We start from the raw sequence: 18,129 nt of genomic DNA on the forward strand, positions 1-18,129 counted from the left end.
TGCGATTGTATTGAAGTGTCAATACGGTCGTACTGACTTCAGTACGGCCGTATTGAAGCTTCAATACGGCCGTATTAAGTTCAGTACGGCCGTATTGGGCTTTTTCCCTCCACTTCTTTATTTTGAGCTATTCTAAGACCTCTAGACCTACAGAGAACCCTCCTAGGGCCTTCGAGGAGTCCTTCTGGCTGATTATCCTTCAGTCTTCGAGAGTCTTCAAGCTTTATTTCCGACCCGGACAATTTTAGGGGTCTACAGCTGCCCCCCCTTTACTTAGTCGGACGGCCTCTTGGTGTATCGGCTGACAAGTAAAGGAGTTGACCCAATTGTCCGGGTATTATGCCGACCTTCTGACTTGTAGCGTCTTCCGGTGGGAAAATGTTGAGTAGCCTCTCCAGGTGGGTGCATACCTCGGCGCTTCTGACATCCTCGGTAGCTGAGTTTACCTTCTCCAAGGCCAACTTCACTCGACGCCCGAGCCGGAAGTTGGACATCAACGCGCCTCTGATGACGCTGATGGTCGAGTACCGCCTCTCCAGGCTTAGCTTCACTCTTTGTTCGAGCCGGAAGCTAAGTATCCTTGTGACGACGGTGAGCAGTGTGAGTTTCGCCTCTCCAGGCCTAGTCTCGCTCTTTGTTTGAGCTGGAAACCAAGCGCCTTTGTGACGACGGTGAGCAGTGTGAGTTTTGCCTCTCCAGGCCTTGCTTTGCTTGTTGCCCAAGCTGGAAGCTGTAAGTACCGTCTCTCCAGGCTTAGCTTCACTCTTTGTTTGAGCCGGAAGCTAAGTACCTTTGTGACAACGGTAAGCGGTGAGTACCCCCTTTCCAGAGATAGCTTCGCTCATTGCCCGAGCCGGAAGCTGCATACCTCCGTGTTTGTGACGACGGGGTAGCGTGAATATCTCCTTTCCAGGGATTTGTGATGATTTTGTCTCCACAGTCCACGATGCTGCTTCGACGGTTGTTTCTGATTTTGTGCCACTAGGGGCTGGATAACGCAGGGATCCGTCTAGGGGATGTGCAGTTACTCATAGGTTCTTGTGTCCCAACTTTCCATTGCGTAGTTGGTGCCCACTGGGGAATTTCTGATTCCTTTGGGGTGCAGACACAAAGATGCTCTTTCTGATGTGAGCGGTGCCTTATGATTGGCTGACGTCCTTTCGACGTTGGTGGAGTATCCCGGTTCATCCTTATTCGGGTATCTCTTTTTGATTTTTTGATTTTTGCTGCCTCTGTGTAGGCTGTTATCCGCTGGGGATTCTGGATGTTGATTTTGTCTCCACAGTCCACGATGCTGTTTCGACGATTGTTTTTGATTTTTGTGCCACTGAGGGCTGGATAACGCAGGGATCCGTCTAGGGGATGTGCAGTCATTCACAGGTTCCTGTGCCCCAACTTGCATTGCATTGTTGGTACCCTTGGGGAATTTCTGACTCCTTGGGGTATTGACACAGATGCTCTTTCTCTCTGAGTTTGAGCGATGCCTTATGTTTGGCTGACGTCCTTTCGACGTTGGTGGAGTATCCCGGTTATCCTTGTTCGGGTGTCTCTTTTGGATTTTCTGGTTTTGTAGCCTCTGTGTAGGCTGTTATCCGCTAGGGATGTTGACATGTTGATTTTTTGACTGGCCTCTTCTGTTAGGCAGATAGTCTTGATGTTCGATGTTTTGGCGGGATGCCAAATTCCGCTTGGGGAATTTTATTAATCTTTTTGATTTTCTTCCCCTTTTGTGGGGATGCCTCTCGGATAGGCGATCATCCACTGGGGATTGATGTTGATTGGCCTCTTTTGTTAGGCAGATCATCTTGACGTTCATTTGTTAGGCTGAGAGCCAAATTCCACTTGGGGAATAGTTTATTGGTCTTCCTTTTGAAGAGATGCTTCTTTAGTAGGCGATTGGGGATTTGAAGTTTTTATTCATCCCAGAGTATTATTTAGAAAGCCTCTTCAGGCTTAGCTTCACTCATCGCTTTTGAGTTGGAAAGCTATCCTCCATTGGGGAAGTTTAAAGTCCTTAGACATTTTTCTTGGATGATCAGGCCTCCTTTGGGGATTTCGCTGATCGCATTTTGATAGCTTTCACTGGGGAATTTGGCCCGTGAGTGTAAGCTTGAGATATCTCTGGGGAATCGAGCCTTTCTAGGCTCAACTATTCTGAAGGAAGAGTATTGTTTCTGCGAGCCTCTCCAGGCTCAATTATTCTGAGGGAGTATTCTTTCTGCGAGCCTCTCCAGGCTCAATTATTCTGAAGGAGTATTATTTCTGCGAGCCTCTCCAGGCTCAATTATTCTGAAGGGAGTATTCTTTCTGCGAGCCTCTCCAGGCTCAATTATTCTGAGGGAGTATTCTTTCTGCGAGCCCCTCCAGGCTCAGTTATTCTGAAGGGAGTATTCTTTCTGCGAGCCTCTCCAGGCTCGATTATTCTGAAGGAGTATTATTTCTGCGAGCCTCTCCAGGCTCAATTATTCTGTCTGATCGGGAGAGTATTATTTAGGAAGCCTCTACAGGCTTAGCCTCACTCAATGCCTGAGTCGGAGAGCTACTTTCCACTGAGGAAGTCTGAAGTCCTTTGACTTGGATATATTACTTGGATGATCGTACTTCCTTTGGGAGATTTTGACGATCTTGCTTTGAAAGCTCTTGTTGGATATTGGCTTCATGAGCTGAGGTTCCCTTTGGGGAGTATTATTTCTGCGAGCCTCTCCAGGCTCGATTATTCTGTACAAGCTATTTGTTGGATTTTCTGTATTTTTGCCTTTTTCGTTTTCGGCTTTTTCTATGTTTTGCCTTTTTATTGGTTACGGCTTTTTTTCGTTTTTGCCTTTTCTTTATTGGTTTTGGCTTTTTCTGTACAGAAATGTCTCAGTTATTATGAGAGAGTATTATTTCGGCGAGCCTCTCCAGGCTCAATTATTTTGAGAGAGTATTATTTCGGCGAGCCTCTCCAGGCTCAGTTATTCTGAAAGAGTATTATTTCGGCAAGCCTCTCCAGGCTCAGTTATTTTGAGAGAGTATTATTTCGACAAGCCTCTCCAGGCTCAGTTATTCTGTGAGAGTATTGTTTCGGCAAGCCTCTCCAGGCTCAGTTATTCTGAGAGTATTCTTTCGGCAAGCCTCTCCAGGCTCAGTTATTCTGAGAGTATTCTTTCGGCAAGCCTCTCCAGGCCCAGTTATTCTGAGAGTATTCTTTCGGCAAGCCTCTCCAGGCTCAGTTATTCTGAGAGTATTCTTTCGGCAAGCCTCTCCAGGCTCAGTTATTCTGTGCAATCTTGTTTGTTGGATTTTCTATATCCGTGCCTTTTTTCATTTTCGGCTTTTGTTGACTGCTGTCATACACAAGCAATTTTCTATTTTTTTTCTATTTTTATGCAATTGCCTCATGACGAGGTCTTTGAAAATTTCTTTATGGCCAATACGGCCGCATTCATTTCAGTACGCCCATGTTGAGTTGAAATTTTGTTCATAACCCTGATTTTAGTATGGGTGTACTGAACATGGTACGGGCGCATTGTTTTTTCTGAAATTTATATTTTTTATTATTTTTTGTTTTTTTCAATAAACAGAGAATAAGTGATCTTCCAGTACACCTATCATCTGTATGCATGTATGCAGTATGATGCACCTAATTCTATTTGATTCTTTTTTCAAAAGAATTAACCGATGCGTTTTTGTGTTTGGATTTTGCCATTCCTCCAGACGGACTGTGCTCTGCCGATTTCTGTTACCGAGGAATGATGCATATTTGATTTTGGTGTCATCAACCAAATGATTCTTCCCTTTCTTTAGAAGATGTGTCAACCCTCCTATTGACCACTATATCTCCATGTTTCCACAAGATTATTCAAAAATCGTTTGGGACAAGAGAGAAAAGAAGGAAAGGATATATTTTCAAAGGTTTGTGTTTTAGAGGGGATTATTTTATTTTTAAAAAATGGTTTTTGTAAGAATGGCTGGCCATGGTAGGCTTATGTGTTTAGGCTTGTTCGATTAAACACTTATGAGGTTAAGCACATCTTTGTTATTAATGATTGTGCTTTGACAACTTGGATAGCTTTTCTTGAGCCCCTTGTTGAATTCAATTGATGGTACCATCATGGATTTATTATTATTCTTTTTCTTTTTGATGACCCTTACTTTTGCCTAAAACACCCATTTGTGATGTCTTAGCGGGCTTTTGTTTTTATTCATTATTTTGTAACCCTAATTTTTGCCTAGGTCACCCTTTTGTGGGATTCCTAGCGGGTCTTTTGGTCTTATTTTGTAACCCTAACTTTTGCCTAGGTCACCCTTTTGTGGGATTCCTAGCGGGTCTTTTGGTCTTATTTTATAACCCTAACTTTTGCCTAGGTCACCCTTTTGTGGGATTCCTAGCGGGTCTTTTGCTCTTTAGGATTTCTTTATCCATGATGGCACTTATTGAGGCCAAGAAAAGGTGCTCCAAGTTGACACACACACTTCCACATAAAAATGATGTGGGTTTATTATTATTAAGATGATTTTAACCTCATTCATGTTTATTCAAACAGGGTTAAAATAATGTGGTCTAGAATTTTATTGCAAGCGAGAAAAGAAGCAATAAAGAATTAATGAAGAATGATTTTATTATAATCATAATGGAAACATGTGCCCTATCGAGGCTCGGGGGTCGGGCTGTCCCCGAGGAGTGATCTCTAATAGTCACTGAGTCTATACATCCCTATCGGAAGGAGAAGGATACTTGATGACAACAGCTGGCCTTGACGTTTGTGAACCAGCCTTCCTAAAGATCTGGCTTAAAGAACGTTGAGAAGGATCTTGGTTCCTCTTCGTCCTTTGATCTTTGTTAGGGTTGTATCTTAACCCTTGTTTCCCCGGATTGTCTTTGATAATGGGTAGCTCCGGGATTCCTTGGGAGTCCTTGCCTAATTCTTGTCTTGGCAAGTATCCGTTCTTTGTGAGCGTATGAGCTACCTTCTTCATTTTTCGGGGAAACGTTTCAACATTGGCGATCTCCAATGCTTGGAAGGCGGTTTCTAAAGCTTCCTCTGCTGCATCCACATAAAGTATGTTGGATGGCTTGCTGATGAGTATGTCATCTTTAGCTTGTACGGTCACCAGTTTGTCACCCACTATGAACTTGACTTTCTGGTGGAGCGTAGAAGGAATAGCTTTCGCATCATGAATCCAAGGTCGGCCGAGGAGACAGCTGTATGCGGGAGTAATGTCCATCACTTGGAATTCGACATTAAAGATAGTGGGTCCAATTTGGATTGGAAGATTGATCTCTCCCACCACTTCTCTTTTAGAGCCATCGAAGGCTCGAACGATCATGTTGCTCGGGCGCATTTGGACTCCCTTGATTGCCAATTGCTTGAGCGTTCTTTTTGGCATTACGTTCAAGGAAGATCCATTATCTACCAAGACTTTAGTGATGTGATACTCCTTGCACTTTATAGAGATGTGCAAGGGCTTGTTGTGGTTTGATCCCTCGGCGGGGATTTCTTCATCGATGAAGGTGAGGTGATCATTAGCCTTGATGTGATTAACAATCCCCTCAAACTCGTCTTGGGAGATAGTGTGCGACATATATGCCTCGTTCAAGACTTTCAACAGAGCTTGCCGATGCGGTTCGGAGCATAGGATCAACGACAACAGAGTAATCTTTGCTGGCGTCTTATGAAGTTGATCCATGATGGAATACTCGCTCTGTCGGATATATTTTAACAGCTTGTCTGTCTCCTCCTCGGATTCCTTATTTTCCTCGGTTTTTTCCTCTTTTTCTTTCCCTTTATTCTTGGGAGTTTTGTCATGAAGATCTTCGGGAGTGTAGATCCTGCCACTCCTAGTCATGCCCCCAAGTCCAGCGATGTTGGAGATATCGCTGTCGGCAGAAGAGTGGATGTCGTATATCCACGGCACAGCCTTATTTGATTTGTAAGGGAAAGGCCTTGGAACTGTGATCCTTAATGGTGTCGGACCTTCCCCTTTATTCGTCTTGATTACCAACAACGGAGTTGATGTGCGCTCGCTTGGCGCGGTTGTTGGCTTACACTTGATAACGAACGGCGTGCGATCCATTCTTTGAACATACGCATCGATTATTTCTTTCTTTTTATTAATGTTTATTAATGGATTACTAGGAGAGATGTATGAGTGACTCCTAGATCTCTCCATGATTTTTGATAAGAATGCATGATATGAGATGATGACGTTGAATATGCATGCATTATGTTTGTTCAACTAAGCATTATCATGTTTTTAGGATGTCCCTAAGATGATGCATGATATTGCTTGGTTTGGATAAATGACCCTTTTTTCTTTTTTGGGTATTTTTTATTTTATATATTTTTTGTATTTTTTGGGTGAAAAGGGAAACTACCTATATGAATGTGATGAAGGTAGATGTTAACACCATGCAATGGAAGATTCTTATTCCTATTTATTCTTATTTTTAAAAAGGAATGTTGTATGTTTAAAGAAATGCAATGTATGCTCAAACAATTTCACATAAACAATGCACAAACAATTCACTCATCCACGAACAGTCACGAGCGAATCACGAGGTAGGGGTATCCTGCAGAAAAGTGCATATTCAAGGTGGATCTAACTGTTCTCACCGGTCTGAGGCCCCCAAGGTGCCCCCATTATAGGGACCCAATTCCTCTCGTCGTAGGTCGATGGAAAGTTCCAACGCACCGTCGGACTCAAGTTCATGGTTATCACCTTGAGTGATGCTTTCCGACAACGGTCTACGGGCACCTATAGACCCATTCGACAACCGGCCGTACTAACATCCACTCCCTATGGTTAATCACTCATGCCCCCGGGTATAGAGGGAACTGTTGTGTGCAAAGGTTTGTGTGCAGTTTTTATTTCAAACAATTGCGTAAATTTAAAAATACAACAGTTATTAAAGCCAAATAGATAAACATGTTATCATACAAGTGAGGGGTAATAAAGTAATTTTAACTATTTATTTGTTAAAAATAATCTGTCACTAAATGGGACTGACTCTCGAGGCTTCCCCAGTGGAGTCGCCATCTGTCGCCACCGGCCCGAAACGGGCTTTCGGCATTCGCGAAGGATGGTTGGACTCGTTTATTTGTTTAAAAATATGGATTGCTAGAATGACGTATTCTCAAACTGAGACCTTGTCAAACGAGCAATTTTATCAAATGATTCACCAATCCATATTAATCCCAAGCGGGACCCTCCATGGATTAGTGGTTTTCGCAAAAGGAGGGTTCGTGGAGTCGCCACCAATGTTTTACTCAAAACATTGGAAAAAGGGATAAGGCAATTGATTTTATAAATCAACTTTGGCCATTACAACCAGAGTTGGGTAAGGGAGTCGGTTACGCGTGGGGAAGGTGTTAGCACCCCACAGCGCCCCTTTCGGGTTCCCTATGACAGATTATTTCTAAAATAACAGCGTAAAATTACTAAATTACCCCTATTTATTATAAGCGATTATAAATTAACTATCTACATGATGACAGTTAAATATACAAACAGAAAGCAGTAAAAGGAAGGATTTTAAGAAGAAAACCTTTGAAGCGTGCTTTTATATATTTCGTAAAACTGGGAAGCTTTTTGGCGTTCCCTCGCTCTACAAGCCCGCTCGCTCCCTCCTATAAAATTTTGACTACGGAAATCCGGAGGATTTCCCTTCGACTAGGTTCGAATCTCCAAGCTAAGTGCTCGGAATTCCAGAACTTCGTCGGATCGACTCTCAGAGAGATTTCTAGGGCAGAACACTGCTCAAAAACCCCAGAATACTCAAGGAGAGGGTTGAAACTGTCTAAAAAAGTGTGGAATGACGTCCAATTGACGTCATATTTATAGGGAATAGGCGCAATACGGCCTACAGGGGCAATACGGCCGTATTGAAATTTTTGAACTTCAATACGGTCGTATTGAAGTTCAATACGGTCGTATTGAAGTTCAGAAATTTCAATACGCCCGTATTGAGTTCGCTGCGGTTGTATTGAAGTGTCAATACGGTCGTACTGACTTCAGTACGGCCGTATTGAAGCTTCAATACGGCCGTATTAAGTTCAGTACGGCCGTATTGGGCTTTTTCCCTCCACTTCTTTATTTTGAGCTATTCTAAGACCTCTAGACCTACAGAGAACCCTCCTAGGGCCTTCGAGGAGTCCTTCTGGCTGATTATCCTTCAGTCTTCGAGAGTCTTCAAGCTTTATTTCCGACCCGGACAATTTTAGGGGTCTACAGGGAGCAGAACGCAAGAGTCGATCTCCTATCGAAGCTCGCCAACATAAAATGCCCCGGGCAGCATCGAACCATCATCCAAGAGACCCTCAACTCTCCTAGTCTAGACGACAAAGTCGTCAATACCAATGACATCAAAGACAAGGGATGGATGACAGACATATGGAACTACTTAAAGGAGGGGATACTACCTGAAGACAAAGACGAAGCTCGAAAGACGAGGGTAAGATCATCTAAATTTGTCATCATTGCAGGCAAACTATTCAAACGAGGCATCTCAGTTCCGCTGCTAAAATGCCTAACCAAGTCCCATGCCACCTATGTCATCGAAGAAATCCATCGAGGAATATGTGGTATGCACTCCAGAGCACGCTCGATGGCGACCAAGGTGATCCAAGCTGGATATTATTGGCCCACGTTGAAGTCAGATTGCAAGGATTACGTACAACGGTGCAAAGAATGTTAGCAATTCGGCAATGCACATCGGCAGCCACCTGAAGTCCTTCACAAAATGGCGTCCCCATGGCCCTTTGCCCAGTGGGGAATGAACATCCTTGGACCATTGCCCCCCGCGAAAGGCCAACTAAAATTCCTCCTCGTTGCCGTCGACTACTTCACCAAGTGGATCGAGGCCTGCCCACTCGCCAAAATCACCGCCGAGAACGTGCAAAAGTTCACCTAGAAGAACATCATTTGCAGGTTCGACATCCTGCACTCCCTCATTACCGATAATGGCAGGCAATTCATTGCACAGAGCTTCGAGAGCTTCCTCCGAGAGCTCGGCATCAAGCACCTCCCCACCTTGGTGGAACATCCCCAAACCAACAGCCAAGCTGAAGCCGCGAACAAGGTCATACTCCGAGAACTCAAAAAGAGACTAGGAAATGCCAAGGGAAAGTGGGTTGACGAGCTCCCCAACGTTCTTTGGGCATATCATTGCACCCCACAATCAACAACTCAAGAAACTCCCTACAGGTTGACCTTCGGAGCTGACGCCATGATTCTGGTCAAGGTTGGCAAGACGTCTCATTAGCGTCACACCTTCAACAATGAGCAAAACACTCAAGAAACAGCAACCAACCTCGACCTAATAGACGAACTCATAGAGGAAGCTCGGATTCAAGAAGAAGCTTGCAAACTTCGAGCCTCCAGAAGATACAACATGGGAGTCTGACCTCGCTCTTTTCGGGTCAGAGACCTAGTGTGGAGACTATAGGGCGAGGTAAGGAGAGACCCATCAGAAAGGAAACTCACACCTAATTGGGATGGTTCGTTCTGAGTAACCGACGACCTGGGAAATGTGTCCACATCTATTTGATGAATTGGCCAGCCTTTTGAAACTGCTAGAGTAAGAACAATTCTAATGCTGACAGGTTTGACGACAGGACTAAAGGTGTCTGTGTAATCGAGTCCTTGTTGTTGGCTGAAACCTCGAGCTACTAGTCGAGCTTTGTGTCGAAGGATGGAACCGTTTTGTTTGTACTTATTTTTGAATATCCATTTGCAAGTTATTGCTGTTCGTCTTGGTGGTAAGGAGACTAAATCCCATGTATGGTTTTTGAGTAAGGCATTGTACTCATCTTGCATGGATTGTTTCCAGTGCTTGTTGTCAAGAGCTTGTACAACATTGATTGGTTCAGATGTAGCAAGAAAAACCTTAGGTTTGAAAACGACGACAGAGAAGAGGAATGGAGAAGAAAATACACGGAGAAAAAAGCAAGCGCGAATGGGAAACTAAGTGTACAAATGAGAAGAAGGTCAAGTCTTTTTTGAAAATATGTAGGAAAACGACAAAAGGGGCAACACATTTAATAGGCTCATAATGACAGGGTGCATCCCATCATTACAAGCCGCCACTCTTCATTACAAGCCGCCCATGCGTTTTGGGAAACGAGGCGACACTTTATGACAAGTGGCGTTTCACCCAAGAGGCATAAATGAAGAGTCGCGACCCCCCACCAAACTCGGTATCAGCTCCTCAACCTGAGGTCTTCAGAGCTCGGGGGGATAGTGTACTATTCGCGTCGAGGCGCCGAGCTTGATCTCGGCACTAAAGCACTAAACGACATCGGATAAACGCTACGTGACATCGGCCAGAGCAAAGGCCCACTATCTATCGGGCCGCGACCAATCTCAAGCCCAGATCGACCTTACCCTTGCCTAAGAGGAAAACCCTAATTCACATCAAGGTACATGCACTATATATATGAGACGATTACACTATCAAAGACTAACTTTAGCATCGAAGTCTCTTTTGCAAGTACCACCCCCACTTCGGAGCAGCCGATGTACCCAGCAAGGAAGGCTCACCAATCTTGCCCAACAGATCGTCCCTCTCGATCGATCTCCGGTAAGAACCAAAGATAATCGTCTTAAGACGAACGTTGTGAGGTGATAATAACTTCCTTATATGTAATCGACTCCCAAACTCAAAAATATGATTTTTTGTAGACCATTTTCTATTTCGTGATTTTTCTAATGTTTTTCCATAAAAATAAACATTAGTGGCGAATTAATTGTTTTAAATTTTATTTTTATCGTCCCGTTGCAATCTCGATTATAACACACCGGTATCGTTTGAACAATCTTCCACACACACACACATATATATATATATATATATATATATATTCATATATTTAACAAATAGAAATATATACTTAAATTAAATTATATTTTAATCACACTAGTTCATATATATTTATACTTTAATTTATTTTATTCAATTTCTCACTTTTTCATGTATTTCCTTGTGCAATACAAAAGTAAAGCTAATTTTGGCAAAAATAGGACTTAAACTTTGGTAAATATAATTATTTAATACTTTAGTAGTCCAGATTATGCTAGGTGACTGGTACACGAATACATTCTTTGTTAGTGGACAAATCCTACTCGTTTCACCTACTTTATTGTTTTACCATTTTTTTTAACCATACTATACAGATTATCAATTATATAATATGGTGACTAATATATGTTAGAGACTGTTAAGACACAAAAATATATGTATTTTCTTTTTATCATAATCTATTTCATATTTAGGATCATTGATCTTAATTAAATCTCATAAGTCATTAGTACTTATATTATGTCAATTAATATCAATGCTGTTTTACTTTTTTTTTTCATTACCAAAATTAGTTTTATATTTCATTTAAATTATACATGTGTCGATTGTCTCTAATTTTTTTTCTTCAGTTATTTTTTTAATCTTTTCTTTCATTTCCACGAAAAGGTAAGCAGTGCAAGAAGAAGTAAATAAATACGAGTTGCAAGAGTGGTACCCAGGGTAGCGCATTTACTGTGAGTCAGTCAGCAGCATGTCACTATGACACTAAACACACCCTTCCACTAACCGCTACCACTCCAAACCCCGCCACCAAATGTCAACCAACACCTTTCCTTACTTTTCCACCCACCCACTCTAATAACAACGCTTTCCTCTCTCTATCTCTCGCTCTCTCTCTCACTCACACACACACACACTTCATCATCATCATCATCTCATGGCGACCCCAAACGACGCCGCATCGGCTTCGCCCCCGAAGAAGCCCCACCCCATCCCCTGGACCCACCAGGAAACCGTCCACCTCATCCGCGCCTACCAGGAGAAGTGGTACGCCCTGAAGCGCGGCCCCCTCCGCCACAACCAGTGGGAGGAGGTCGCCGTCGTGGTTGCCGCCCGCTGCGGCTACGACCTCGCCCACCCCGCCAAGTCCGCCCTCCAGTGCCGCCACAAGATGGAGAAGCTCCGCCAGCGCCACCGCGCCGAGAAGAAACACCCCGCCGCCGCCTGGCAGTACAACGCCCTCATGGACGACCTCGAACGCGGCCCTCTCCCCATCTCCGCCCTGGCCCCTTTCCAAAACGACGACGACGACGACGACGAACGCGACGACGACGACGACGCGTGTCGAAACGACACTCACTTCGACCACAGGGAGAGTTTTATAAAGTCCAAGAGTCTCAATTGCATTCTCGGCGAGAGGCCCGTCAGAGGGTTCGCGAGGGAGCGTGTTGACGAACCCGATGGAGACGACGACGACGTTTCGGGGCTCTCCGCGGAGATGAGGGCTTTCGCGGAGAGGTTCATTGGAATGGAGAATTTGAAGATGGAGATGGTTAAGGAAACCCAGAGGTGTAGGTTGGAGATGGAGAAGAAGCGGATCCAGATGATACTCGAATCGCAGCGGAGAATTGTCGATTCCATTGCTAGAGCTTTTGCCTCTAACAAGAGGATCAAGATTACTCACCAAATCTCAAACTGAAAGGTTTCTTTCCTTCTTCATTTTTTTATTTATTTAATAACCACTCGGAAATTGATGTTAGGGTTTCTTTCAATAAACTATTTCAAAAGTTTTTAAGAAAGGGAAAAAAATTTAATCAAGTTTTTCCCATGAACTAAACTAAATTTAGCTTAATGAAACCTTAGTTGGTCCTCAAGTCTCGAATTTGAGTCCCGAGTTTGATAAAAAAGATGATATTGGGTGGGATATCCTTAATATTGTTAAGGTCTCAAGAGAGAGGCTAGTATACTCCCATTAATATCAATAACATGATACAAAAAAAAATAATCTAAATTTAGCTTATACATGGACTGGTAGAAGTTTTCTCATATTAATTTCTTCAAAAATTTATTTTTTAATTTAAACATAAACTAGTTTTCGCTTATAAAAATACTTATTTTATTTTTCTTTCTTAATATTTGCACATAGAAGTGCTTTGTAGAAGTTTATCTAAAACTACACTTGGTATGATTGATCGGAAGTTTCATTTACTTTTAAGGTTGTTATTGTAGAAGTTAAGAAATTTGCTATATATTTAGCATATATAACAGATTGTATTCAGATGACAGGTAATGCATACACTATTTACTCATTTAAAATAAGGTAAAATATGCTTTTGCCTTTTGGTGAAAGTTTGGTTCCTTAAAAAGTCACATTTGATGTTTTGTTTATGAAAATGCTCCAGGTGTAATCTCTGTCACTGATAAAGTAATCCTCTAACTAACCTGGTTAACTGTAGTGAGAAGGAAGTAGAGAACCACACGACACGTTTCTATAAATGAGCGATCGGTAGACATTATTCTTAGGGATTAAAAACAAGCATATGTTTAATAGATATACACTCTCAGTATAAAAGTTTTCACATGATATAATTTTTTAAGGATAGTTATTATAAAGGTGAAGAAATGAATCATACATTGCGGTTTGTGATAGATAACATGCAAAAGGAATTATATAGTTTTGGACCACCGTGTAGCCACGGTACTGATTAATCTCCACGTAACACAGCCAAAATTTTCAGTGTATGAGAAAGAGTTAATAAAACTCAATAATATATCATCTGGAGATTGACCGGGACTATGATGGTCCAGAAAGATATGATAATTTGTTCATATAAATGAACTTTATACCATTCGTGTATATATAATTTATTAAAAAACATTTCTAACCCTTTTTATTATTTTTTCTTGTCTATTATTTTTGTTCATCAGGTTTACGGATTGGATTTGCAGTTACACTGTGGATTTGCCTTCAGATTGTGAAATATAATGATCGAAGTAAGCTCTCATTGGTTTCTATCACGGAAGAGTCTACAAAATCTGTTTCATAGCTTGCTACCAGTTATTTATTAGATTTATTGTTGCATTTGAAGTCTTTACTACTCACCTAAATGAGGGTAAGTTAATTTTTTGGCCTTAGTTGATTATAATGCAAGTGATACCTTTACAATATTTTTTCTTCTATGTCCTTGATTAAGCCCTATGAAAAAGTTGTTTACTATAATAGCTGCTTATTGATGCTAACTGCGAAAGTGTTGTGATGGGCCAGAATAAAGGAATTCTGTTTTCCTTTCATTTCTGATCCAGTTTCTATCATGTTGCTCCGTGCATTTCCCTCTGTCACATACTTGTCTACTTAGTGTGTGCATGGGCAGTGTTTTCTTATTTTATATTATAAATTTGTTATGGAAAAAGTCTATGAGGATGAATGAAAAGAAACAAACATACCAGAAAACTATCACTTTAAAGGAAGAGTGATGCAGAATTTACACTTTTATCATGCCTGTCAATATTGTAAATCTTCATTTCTGTAAAATAGCCCAATAGATTCTATGAGCCTATGATAGTTTCAAACCCTAGAGGTAAGTATATCTGTTTGAAACCAATTCTTCGCAAAAGTACATGGGGGTATGCGTAGAGATCAAATATATTTTACTGGAACTTGAGGCTATTAGTTGTCAATTTTATATGGTACTTTTCTATGCAGCTTGGGCTCACACTAGAAGGGAGTTATTTTAGAGCCAATAATCTTGTAGCTTTACAAGGTTGATGGCTTCTGGTTTCTTAAGACTTGGGTGCAATGATGTTGTCAATAGTTCAATCCCTCAATTTGAACATAATGTTTGCAGCTTGCACTTCTCTTGACAATAGTTTTGATGATAGTTTATTTGGCATTATTTCTGCTGATTTGCTGACCCTTTAAAACAACATATCTTACATGAGTGTATAGCTATAATTATGTAATTATATTCTTAATTAGTCCAGTTGTAGGTTAACATTTTTTAGCAAACTTCAAGGCTAGAAATTAGTTTGGAATCTTATTATTTAATAAAGAATTCTCTAGAGGAGAACACACAATTTTCACCTCAATTTCTCTGAGTTTTACATGGTATCAGTCTAGGTTCCGATTCAAACCTAGTTGTTTTTTACTGTGCTCCCAGTCTCTATGTTCCTAGTTCCAATCTCTTGCACGGTATTGTTCACGACGCGCACGTTGCGACATAATGTCTAACGACAAGTATGATGTCCTCTTCGTTTGCCTTAATGGAAAGAACTACTCAACTTGGACATTCCAGTTCCAGATATTTGTCAAAGGTTAAGGAGCTTTGGGGTCATGTTGACAGAATTGATTCTGCTCCTAATAAATCAACGCACATAGTGGCACATGCCAAATGGGAGGTCAGAGATGCACAAGTTATGACCTGGATCATTGGTTTAGTTGAGCCTAATATCGTCCTCAATCTCAGACCTTTCACCACGATAGCAAAAATGTGGGAATATCTAAAGAAAATTTATAACGAAAACAACACTGCTCGCAGGTTCTAGCTTGAACATGAAATTGCCATTTTTCAATAGGATAGTCTCAATTTTTGAATTTTATTCACATTTCATGAATCTTTGGGCTGGATATACTAACATTGTTTATAAAGATCTATCAATTGAAGGATAAATTGCAGTTCAAAATGTTAATGACACCACAACACGAGATTAATTTCTTATGAAATTGAGATATGATTTTGAGGGCATTTGGGTCAACCTAATGAACATGGCTATTGTCCCCTCCTTAGATGAATGACTAAATGAACTGTTTTGTGAAGAACAATGTCTCCTCACTCACATGAAGCTGGAACAATAGAAATCTGCCTCTCTTCTTGTGACGTATGCAATACAAAGCAGACATCGAGGCCGAGACATGAGTATTGTCCGATGTTTGTGCTACAAAGGCCTTGATCATTTTGCTTCTCATTGTCCTAAAAAGTTTTGCAATTACTGCAAAAAAGATCACATCATCAAAGAATGTTAAATTCGACCACCATGAAGAAATGCAATAGCCTTCATTGCCTCTATTGGTTCAACAAACAAAATTCGCTTACTTCTGTGCCTACTTTAACTCTTGAAATGGTTCAACAAATAATCGTTTCAGCATTTTTTGCTTTGGGGCGTTTGGCACTACTACAATAACAACATTTTACATCGGTTCTTTTGACATTTCTACATCGGTTTTGAAACCGATGTAGTTGCAGATGACGTAGAATGTGTAAGATATTCTACATCGGTTCTTGATCACCCGATGTAAAACCTTTCCCTCCCACACCGCCCTCCTCCCCCTCTCCTCGGCGGCCACACTCGACACCACCACCTCCGCCCCCGCCTTCCACCTGGACCCAGCAGCCCTCCATAACCTCGCTAGGCCCTCCTCCCCCTCTCCTCGGCGGCCGCACTCGACGCCACCACCTCCGCCCCCGCCTTCCACCTGGACCCAGCAGCCCTCCATCACCTCAACAGGAATCCCCTCGCCCTCCATAACCTACAGTACCGCGTGCTTGTACTGGAACGAGGTGGTCTTGGCCGCGGCAACCCCAACCTGATGAACCAAGAAGGCTTCTTGAGCAACCTCTTAAACACCCACACAACAGACTCTCCGGCTCAGCCTTTCACCTCCGAAAAGGGAGTCCCCAACGCCTGCGGCCGCGTCCTCGGCGGCAGCAGCGCCATCAACGCGGGCTTCTACAGCCGCGCCGACGCCGACTTCTTCAGGCGCTTCGGCCTCCCCTGGAACCTCACCATCAACGCCCGCGGCCGCGTCCTCGGCGGCAACAGCGCCATCAACGCGGGCTTCTACAGCCGCGCCGACGCCGACTTCTTCAGGCGCTCCGGCCTCCCCTGGAACCTCACCATCAACGCCCGCGGCCGCGTCCTCGGCGGCAGCAGCGCCATCAACGCGGGCTTCTACAGCCGCGCCGACGCCGACTTCTTCAGGCGCTCCGACCTCCCCTGGAACCTCACCATGGTCAACCAGTCCTACCAATGGGTCGAGAACTCACCTCGTCCACAACATCATGGCCTGCACGGAGGCCGTTGAGACCAACCACCTCAACTTCGTAGGGAGAACACGAGCAGAACTTTAGGGTTTGGGATAACACTCGAGAACAGGAGGAGAGATTTGGGAGAAAGAGTTTTGGGCTTCACTTCTACATCGGTCTAAAGCAAACCCGATGTAGAACTTTCATATTTACATCGGTTCTCGACCCAACCGATGTAAATATGTTTACATTTTCTAATTATTTACGAGATTGCCACCGCTTTTCCCATTTTACATCGGTTCCACTACAACCGATGTAGATATAGCGATGTAAAACACCAATTTTCTAGTAGTGTGGGTATAGCTTCTTTACCCAGCTCTCCTTGGTATTTTGACTCTGGCGCATCCAATCATATGACCAACAATGTTGCTGCCTTTTCCAATGTTACCAATTACTCTAATAATTTGCAAATACACATCGTAGATGGAAATAATTTACCTATCATAACAATTGGTGATATCTCCTCATCTCTTACCAATGCTTATGTTTCCCCTGATCTCATCACTAACCTTATTTCAGTTGGTCAATTAGTTGACAATAATTGCAAAGTTGAATTCTCAAAATCTGGTTGTCTTGTGCAAGATCAACACTCAAGGATAATGATCGCCAAGGGGCCTAAAGTTGGATGTCATTTTCCTCTTTATTCATCGATGTCTCAGTGTTCTTTTTTGTCTTTTATTTCTTGTAATTTTGCAATCGTTAGTTTCCAAACATGGCATAAGCGTCTTGGTCACCCAAACTGCAATGTACTTCATGACTTGATGAAATCTAGTGTTCTTGGTATTCAAAATTTCCCATCTCTTAGTGTTGTTCAATTTGATTGTCTTTTTTGTAAACTTGATAAAAGTAAAATTCTACCGTTTTCAGTTCATCAATCAAATATCAATCATCCTTTCGAAATGATTCATAGTGATTTATGGGGAATAACACCTGTTATATCTCATGCACATTACGAGTGCTTCATTACTTTCATTGCTGACTATAATCGCTTCACATGGGTATATTTTTTGTACTCTAAAACTAACGCATTCTTTGCGTTGAAATTCTTTCATGCCTATGTTAACACTAAATTTTTATCAAAAATTAAAATTTTGCATCTTGATAATGGGGGGAATACACATCTCATATATTTCAATAGTTTTGGTAGGAAAATGGTATATTATCCCAAGGGTCATGTCCTTCCGTACCCTCATTTATCGTCCTGATGTTGTTCGTACCTTAATGTTGAACTCATTTATGCCCTTCCATTTTTGGTGTGAAGATCTTTTA

General features: G+C 42.1%; 2 protein-coding genes across 2 annotated transcripts; both read left to right on the plus strand.

The window, feature by feature from the left end:
• Positions 1–8,362: 8,362 nt before the first annotated feature.
• LOC145956335 (uncharacterized) lies at positions 8,363–9,244 on the plus strand. The gene is made up of 2 exons (XM_083071921.1): positions 8,363–8,661; positions 8,911–9,244. Exons 1-2 carry the CDS (start codon positions 8,363–8,365, stop codon positions 9,242–9,244), a joined length of 633 nt encoding a protein of 210 aa, XP_082928047.1.
• A 2,248-nt stretch (positions 9,245–11,492) lies between these two features.
• On the plus strand, positions 11,493–14,020 carry LOC109797854 (uncharacterized). The gene is made up of 2 exons (XM_020358007.3): positions 11,493–12,482; positions 13,709–14,020. Exon 1 carries the CDS (start codon positions 11,718–11,720, stop codon positions 12,477–12,479), a length of 762 nt encoding a protein of 253 aa, XP_020213596.1. The 5' UTR covers positions 11,493–11,717; the 3' UTR covers positions 12,480–12,482; positions 13,709–14,020.
• The last annotated feature ends 4,109 nt before the right edge of the window (positions 14,021–18,129 follow it).

The sequence above is a fragment of the Cajanus cajan genome, chromosome 3, assembly GCF_000230855.2.
Source record: "Cajanus cajan strain Asha chromosome 3, NIPB_CcT2T_4, whole genome shotgun sequence".
NCBI classification, from domain to species: Eukaryota; Viridiplantae; Streptophyta; class Magnoliopsida; order Fabales; family Fabaceae; genus Cajanus; species Cajanus cajan.

Bases quoted from the DNA above. Each gene is read 5' to 3' on its own strand.
- LOC145956335 (XM_083071921.1), top strand. From the start codon at position 8,363: ATGACAGACATATGGAACTACTTAAAGGAGGGGATACTACCTGAAGAC. The intron at 8,662-8,910 runs GTGCAAAGAATG...CATCATTTGCAG, and splicing joins TGCAAGGATTACGTACAACG to GTTCGACATCCTGCACTCCC.
- LOC109797854 (XM_020358007.3), top strand. From the start codon at position 11,718: ATGGCGACCCCAAACGACGCCGCATCGGCTTCGCCCCCGAAGAAGCCC.